Source organism: Octopus bimaculoides, chromosome 19 (assembly GCF_001194135.2).
Source record: "Octopus bimaculoides isolate UCB-OBI-ISO-001 chromosome 19, ASM119413v2, whole genome shotgun sequence".
NCBI classification, from domain to species: domain Eukaryota; kingdom Metazoa; phylum Mollusca; class Cephalopoda; order Octopoda; family Octopodidae; genus Octopus; species Octopus bimaculoides.
In genome coordinates, this window is record NC_068999.1 from 41,376,734 (window position 1) to 41,386,068 (window position 9,335).

The window sequence follows — 9,335 nt, forward strand, 5'->3', positions numbered from 1 at the left end:
GTGGGTGAGAAAACCTGAAGAGGAGAAAATACAGATACCCCCCACACACACACACACACATATATGTCTATATATTATATATACACGCACTCCCATACTTGTATCGTACTCACATATATATATATATATATATACACATATATCATTGTATGTGTGTGGTGGGGGAGTCGTGTCTAGTGGGTTTTACAGTGTTAGGCAATAAATCTACTAACAGGATGTAGCACTTTATTGAACAAGAATGAGAGGGTCCGGACAGAGTGATTCCAGTGTTAGAATTATATCAGACACCAAATAACCATTTTAACTATCCTAGGAGACATTACTTGCAAATGCACTCTTACTATTTCACAAAATCGGATAGAACGATTTGCATTACATAACGCATTTTTCTTCACTTGTATCCTGGGTAAATTCCTCGAACGAGGATTCACTGCCTCTCACATCAATCGTCGTTCACATCTTCACCTTTTTCTCGAGTGGCTCATACCAAAACCTCCTTTTGACTCACAACGCTTGCAAAGAGGAGATGTAGATGTTGTTTGTGTGTTGTTTCTGTTTGTACTGTTCAAACAGATTTTGTTGTTTTGTTACTGTTTGTTTGTTTTTTAAATTTTTGTATTCATTTTAATTAATGCTTTCCTTTAACTAATGTTTCAAATTAATTAACATTCTTTTTGAGCTTTATTGCCTGAAACTAAATTCTGTTCGTTTGATTTTTCCATTGTTTATATATGAATTTATTATTTGTGCTTGGAAATGATTAGGGAGCGTTATCGTTTATGTTATTGAGACTACTACTGTTACCACTACTCCTGCTCTCACCTTCTGAGGCCATCTTGAATCACGAATAACAATACAAATAGCTACCATGCAAAAGATGTACCCACGGTTTAAAACAATGCTTTGACGTGTATAAAAACAGGCGACGGTGTATCGATAAAAGGTAAATTGAGAAATTAACTAACTTTGAGGATTTGAAGTAGAAATAAATGGTCTGAATACGAGTCAGATATTGTCATAAAACATAATAATTTCATGATTTTATAGAGTTTCTCCATAAAGGTTGACCATATTGATGAAGGAAGGGGGGCTTGGTTTGATCGTGGAATACAAAATGGGTAAACATCGTAAGATCATTTACTTAGCGAAACGATTAAGAAATCTCAGAACCTAGCTAAAAGATATGAACAGATTTTGAAACACAAGAGCGAATTTGAACATTTTACCGTAACGTAGAATTTCTGCAACATGAAAATTTTCACCAGAGACTTTCGAGTTAAAGTGAAGTCATGAGGAAAGTGCATTTCACGTTGTGTGGTTCCACATTACGGCAAGCATTTCGAGAAACTTCCATAATGCGGGAGAACGTCCGTATAGTAAAAGAAATCCGTAAAGAAATTTACACAAAAAAATAAATATAAATAGATATAAATGAAAGCAATTAAAACAACCGCATTGGCGTAGAAAGACTTCACTGACGCTAGTTCACGATATCACATAAGATTGACTTCCTATTGCTCCAAGTAGTGGACCCCTGGACCTTTGAAAATGCCCGTGAATTTTCTCGATGTTAAACTAAGCTCAAATTTTGTCTCACCCTCTGACAAGTTCGCATGAGCTTCTTGATAAACTAAAGGCTTATTTTTGACTTAAGTTTTCCTCAAGCTCATCCTTTGTCCTCTCACCTATACTGCTCTTTTCTTTCAAATGGTTCCCATCGTCTGTCTTTTCTTTATTGTCCGTGTTTCATCCCACCACAGGAAGAGATAAGTTTCTCATAGAGTGTCATGCTGTTGTTTAGTCACCAACTTGCGTTTTCTCTTCTGTTTAGTCATATTGTTTTCTCGTTTTTGGCTGTCCTAGACATTTTACAATCCTTTGCAAGACTCTTCAAATTATTAAAAACCAATTTATGTCAGGATCACAAACACTAATTAGGGTTTCAAATTCTGGCACAAGGCCAGTAAGTTCGAAGGACGGGACAAGTAGATGGGTTTAGTCGATTACATTGACCCCAGTATACAACTGGTACTTATTCTATCAACCCCAGAATGTAAAGAGTCGGAAGAAATATCTTAAATGATTTTTCCGACGTTCTAACAATGCCTCTAGCTCACTCTTTTAATAATAATAATCCTTTCTACTATAGGCACAAGGCCTGAAATTTGGGGAAATGGGCCAGTCGATTAGATCAACCCCAGTACACAACTGGTACTTATTTTATCGATGTCATAATGATCGAAAGCAAAATCGACCTCGGCAGAATTTGAACTCAGAATATAAAGAGTTGGAAGAGATAAATACCTTAAAGGATTTTTCCGACGCTTTAGTAATCCTGTTAGCTCACTCCCTTAATAATAATAATAATGATAATAATAATAATAATAATAATAACAACAACAACAACTTGGATAAATGCGTATATGACATTTTTGTAAATAGTAAGGCTTTAAGAGTTTATTGAAACTGCGGTCATCTCAAAAACCTAATTAGTGCGTTATTGTAACGGAATATTTTGACAAAATATTTCAACTTAACCAATCTTTTGCTTAATTGCACGGCATTCAACGGAAAATTTTATGTAAACTATTTAGTTGCTATCGATGCGTGCATATATGCTATACAATTATGTGTGTGTGTGCAGGCGTAAACATAGATGCGTTTATATGTGAGTGATGTATGTGACTGTGAATATATATATATATATATATATATATATATATATATATATATATATATATGCATGTATGTATATATTATATAGTTTATGATTATATATTCTCATTTACTATATATTTTATCATTCATACACGTGCTTGTGAACGTGCGTATATAGAGTTTATATATACACACACACACACACACACATATATATATATATATATATACGCACATACAATCACACAAATCCTATACAAATACGCAGTGACCAAATAAAATGTAAATAATTATCATGCTGCTGAAATGACTCGATGTTGCTCTTCCGGGTTTCACGATATTTCGTTGATCATGTTAGTATAAGCGTGGTGGTGGTAGTGCCGGTGTGTGTGTGTGTGCGTGTGTGTCAATGGAGGCTTGTGCAAGATTCAAATCTTTCCTTTCGTAAACTATGAACAAATCCAAACTTAAATCAGGCTGAGTAAAAAGTAAGCAACCTTTTGAAGCATGAAATTCATCACAATATATCTCGACAATGCGGAAATTTTATTCATCAAAGTAAGTATCATTACAATCAACACATTTTTGCCAACGAGTTACAAGTTTGTTTACTCCGGTAACATAAAAATCTGGAGTTCTGAAGCTGGTGAATTGCAATGCAGGAGATAGGTAAATGTGTGTCCCAAAAGTAAAACAGAAGTACTTGAACGGGTTTTATATTGCTAGAAGTGAAAGACTGTGAATATATATATATATTGATAATAATAATAATATGACAAGAAAAGAATGAATGAGACCTCGATACTATGTAAATAGAGGAATTTATTTATAATATAACATGTGACAATTAGACGGTTGCCATAATAAAACTCAGAGTTTCGGATGTCGGGGCGGAAGCCTGTCTGGCATTTCGTCAGTTATTAAGTTTGTCTTAATAACTGACGAGATGACGGAGCAGACTTCCGCCCCGGCATCCGAAACCCTGAGTTTTATTATGGCAAACGACTAATTGTCACATATTATATTATATTATATATATATATATATATATATATATATATATATATATGCATCACACTTACACACAGACACACATGTGTGTATGTAAGAAAGAGAGAGAGAGAGAGAATTTGTCAGTATGTATACATGTGTAAATTTGTACATATTTGCCTTATAAAACGCCCTATCTATTATAAGCATCAGCGAAAATTTTACATTATTATTGCCAGTCCAATAATAAGGTGGAATCAATAGTTTTAACAGTGACGATGTTGGCAACAGCAATAAATTCTGGCAGTTCTTACTAACGAGAATGGTCTCCATGTATAATGGCTGTCCATAATAGAGGAGAAGATTTAGTCATAGAGAACATTTAGCATATTTTGGTTGTTTCGTTCAGTTTTTGAGTTGTCCGATTGGCTGGTTGGTTGATTTCATCATCTGGCAACAACAAAGAAATATTTATTATTATTGCTGTTGTTGTTGCTGTTGTTGTATAGCACGTGATTAAGCAGAAATATAATCGAGGATATTCCAGCCATGACTATTTAGACATACCTAGTTATAGATATGCTAAATATCAATAATTTATCATTTCACACGCCAAGCAAATATTTGCTATGTTTAGCACCGTGCTACCCAGCATGTGGTTGAGCAAACTTAACGTTGATGGCGTTCCAAATGTAGCAATATCTCGTTATATTTAGTCATCTATTTGTAGGGATTTAACGTATATGGAACTCATCTCAGACACCTAAAACTCACTGGGATTTTATTGGTACCTTCAGTAGAATCAGAGGCTGTCTAAACATTAGAGCCACGGTTGGCCAGGAACGAGGATAATTCCTGAGTTGTGGGCTATTTCTCCAGTTAAAACCACAACCAATCCAAGAGATCCTCATGACAAGGGCGCGTAACCTGCCTTTCTTTGCAATTAATCCATAAACAATTATCTTCTGCGTCTTTTCAATAAGACTTTAAGTTGTGATTGAAGATTTCATGACTACTTTTTTCTAATGAGTCCAGCAACAACTTTCAGGCTTACTCCTTGGTTTGTTATTATATTTATATATTCTATATATTTTTTCAAAAACGTCTATATTCTTATTATACCTATATTTTTGATAGATCTATATCATTACCATATGTATATCTATTTACTATATATCGTTATTGAGTCAAGATTTGTGAGTGGGTTTGGTAAACGGAAACTGAAAGAAGTCCGTCGTATATATATATATATATATATATGTCTGTGTATATGTTTGTGTCTGTGTTAGTGCCCCAAACATCGCTTGACAACCGATGCTGGTGTGTTTACTTCCACGTAACTTAGCGGTTCGGCAAACGAGATCCGATAGAATAAGTACTAGGCTTACAAAGAATAAGTTCTGGGATCTATTTGCTCGTCTAAAGGCGGTGCTCCAGCATGGCCACAGTCAAATGACTGAAACAAGTAAAAGAGTATATTTACTATAGATATAGTAACGATATATATACTACGATATTCACATCGGTGATGTATCTTATATTGTTACTATATTCATACCGTTGCCATATCAATATATTTGCCATATCTCGATCTATTATATCGTTACTATAAAATACTAACGATTGAGTCAATCAACGACCGCCACCACCACCATCAGGTATCGTCCTACTCTCATCAGATTTCATACCAATGGGTCGTTCTTTTGTTATCCTTGGTTGACTACGTCAGGCTGCATGATGGGGTTCCAATTCTTTTTCTTGTAGCTGGTAGGCTGGGTCCCGGTTCAATTAGAAATAGCAAATCAAATATCCATTTAATCATACATAAGAGCGTTTCAGGAAAAATGGGACACACTGAGTAATACAGTCCAAGATACCTTGAAGCGAAATGCTGAAATGCCTGCGACAAAAAGGCTACACGGTCGGAGTTGACCTCAAGCTAAATAACAAAGCCACCAGCAGATACTTATCAGTATCAAAAGAGCAAAGACGGAGCAGACGATCTCGCTTGCTGTGTATATGTAACATATATGGGAGCCACAGGGAACATAAATGTGAAAAGAAACAAAATGAGATTTGGAAATGTGGTGTCATGGACATCCGTAGCCGATCAAAAAGATGCCTGGAGGGAGGCTGTTAAATAACTTTAAAAGCTGTCATGATCGGTAGTGATCGAGAACAACACACACACACACACACACACACACACACACACACACACACACACACACACACACACACACACACACACACACACACACACGCACACGCGCGCGCACACGCACGCGCGCACGCGCACAGGCGCACATATCCATATGTGTATATGTATATATATATATATATATATATATATATATGTGTGCATGTATATATGCATACAGACACTTTATATATACTTACATGTATATTTATATGATTAAATGTATGAGTGTATACATATATTTATGTCTATACACACACACACACACACACACACATATATATATTACATACAATCAACTAACAGTGTTCGTATTATTCGCTGTGTTAAGTCGATGTGTCTTTCTGTAAGACAATGTGTGTGTACTGGTGTGTGTGTGTGTGTGATTTTAAATTTTTTTAAAACATATCGTTAGTTCAGTTCAACAAAGTGAAGATGAAAGCGAATAATAAACGTCCTTTCATGTTCACTTTGGAAATCAGAAATCACTGACTCCAATGTAAACAGAGATTTAACGTACAACACTACTTTATCTATTACTAAAGCGTGTGTGTGTGTGTGTGTGTGTGTGTGTGTGTGTGTGTGTGTGTAACGAGAGAGAGAGAGTCTAAATTTAATTGTAGATAGATATCTGATGTACTTGTATGTATATGTATATACATTTACGTATGTATATACATATTTACATATATATATATATACATACATAATATATATATATATATATGTATATATATATATATATATATATATATATAATGTATGTATGTGTCTATGCGGGAAGAGCTGTCGAGCTGTGTGTGTGTGTGTGTGTGTGTGTGAACGCAAGCACGAATGAAATCTCGTTCCAAACTTCATGCTTTCGAGTTTAGTTCCAGGTCGCGGATGTTTTCCAGTATAACTCTAGACCGATCAGGCTCTTATATGTGAAACTTTGTCTTGCAGAAACTGCACAGAAGCCTTTTGAGTATGTACATAAGTGTTTGTGTGTGCGCTTATAGATTGATGTAGGTTTGTTTACGTCCCCATAAATTAGCAATTCTGAAAAAAATATAAATGATCAAACAAGAATTAGAATTATCCCAACTAAATTTTCTAAGATGGTACTCCAGCATGACCGCGAGTTAATGAATAAAAATAAGAAGTGACAGGTTACAACTACCTCTAAGACAGAAATAACGCAACATCACCTCCAAACCGCCAACTTGTCCATTTGTCCATACGCCATTTAGGGATCCATATAAGATTTTGTTGTTAAAGTTTATCCAAATAAACTGTTTACATTTCTAAGATACACGAAATCTTTTAACAATTTTTTTTTTCATATCATTCCCAATATCTAACAACAAAAATATAATGGGATTTCTTTAAAACATTGACTGTTTGTGGAGGTTCAGTAGACAAAAACTGGAATCAAAATGATTCATAGGCAAAAACTGGTTTAGATTCACTGTCCTAACTGATCAGCAGTTACACACACTACCACCACCACCACCCGAGAAAGAAATGTCTGCAATATGCTAATTAACTCCTCATCCATGATATTATTGTGAAAACAATTTATAACTTAATCTGCTGGATGTATTTTCCCGACTGTCAGCTATACCAAATGCATACCGGAAACTGAATGCCACTGGAACATTCCAATAAAAACAGCAATCTGGTGAGAATATAATGCATGTATAACAGACCCGATGTTGTTCCATAAGCAGTTATCTGGCTTGGGTAGGGGACCAAAGCTACCCGACATGGACAAGAAAACAGAATTATGTACTCCAAAAGAGTTCAGCCACCCGGTACGGGCAAGGAACCAGTATCATGCACAGCAGTAAAGGTCAGACATCCGGTAAATGTGAATGTCACGTACAAGACTGTTGGAGAAGAGACTATTTGTGGTTCTATGGTGATGTAAAGAGGAACCTGGAGCTCTTCTGTTGAGGCTGCAGGATTGTATTCGTCCCATTTACGGTAGACATACTGGCCTATGTAACAACAGATTTACATAACATTTTTGAAGATTTTTCAAAGAAAGAACAAAACAAACTGATTGTATCTTACAAATCCGATCGATTAATGGTACACTGAAGATTTATAAAGATTTCAGACTCTCCATTTGAGTCTCTTAGAATAGACGTATGCACACAGTCACCAGCCTACATACATGCGTACATACAAAACGCGCAGTCAAATGCGCTGAGGTATGCATCCGCATAACATAAATCTAAGTATATCCACACATACACCTGCACACAAGTGCACTCGCTCTCACATAATCACAAATACCTGCAGTTGTCTTGACACGAACAAAAAAGCCTTGTCAATTTGCTAGTGAACAAGTTCAAGTTTGCAAAGAACTTTACTTCTGTAAGAAAAGTATGCATGCCATAACATATATACATGTGTCCACATATATGCATTTATTCGTACATATATATATATATATATATATATATATATATATATAAACACATGCATACACACATTACATACATGCATTTCATACATATGTACATATAGACAGACTACACATATATATTCATAAGTATATACATATATATGTATGTATATATATATGTATATATACATGTAGATATATATATGTGTGTATATATATGTATATATGTTTATATATACATGTGTATATATACATGTGTATATATATATATATATATATATATATATGTATATATACATATATATGTGTATATTTATTTATATATATATATATTTAACTACACACAAAAATGCATATATTCACTCATTACATACTTATATACATGTATACACGTACACGCCGATTGCATATATACATTACAAAAATATATATCTTCTAAAGCAAGACATGCGCTCCATGATACAAATATATCACGAATGAGCGTCCATTTTGACAGGACAATAACAGGTGACATACATGAAAGGTAACTAATGAACCGTATAGAGGCATTGGACAATCACAGTAAATACACCACTGTATCTAGGTGAGTGTATATACACATGGATGTGTAAATATTAAATTGCGTGTGTGTGTGTGTCTGTGTGTGGGCGAAACCTGGGGTTAACTGTTCAAGGAAAAGTTAGTAAAACAGCTTACAATGAAGTATTGAAGTATTGAATATGTGAATGAATAATGCCAACATATGTATTTATATGTATATATTTATTTGTCTGTGTAAGTACGTGTGGGTGAGTACACACACACACATAAATATATATACATTTTTATAAATGCAACCACATGCATATATATATATATATATATATATATATATATGTGTGTGTGTGTGTGTGTGTGTATATATATATATGCGTTTGTGTATAACTGCACGCATACATATACAATCAGGTGTATACACTTACACGCGTGTACATATGTGTATAAATATATATATATATATATATATATATATATATACGTATTTATAAATGTAACTTCACTCATACATAAATAGACATAAATATACATATATACATAACACACAACATACAA

General features: G+C 34.4%; 2 protein-coding genes across 3 annotated transcripts in view; both read left to right on the forward strand.

Annotated features, from left to right (window-relative positions):
- LOC106873993 (protocadherin-15-like) overlaps nucleotides 1-1,122 on the forward strand; it is a 115,246-nt gene extending 114,124 nt beyond the window's left edge. The window contains exon 9 of the mRNA XM_052974703.1: nucleotides 1,048-1,122. Coding sequence (XP_052830663.1) covers nucleotides 1,048-1,122 — 75 coding nt within the window. The remainder of the gene's footprint in view (nucleotides 1-1,047) is intronic.
- LOC106880429 (uncharacterized) overlaps nucleotides 1-9,335 on the forward strand; it is a 139,790-nt gene that overhangs the window by 1,030 nt on the left and 129,425 nt on the right. The gene's annotated exons all lie outside the window — the stretch shown is intronic.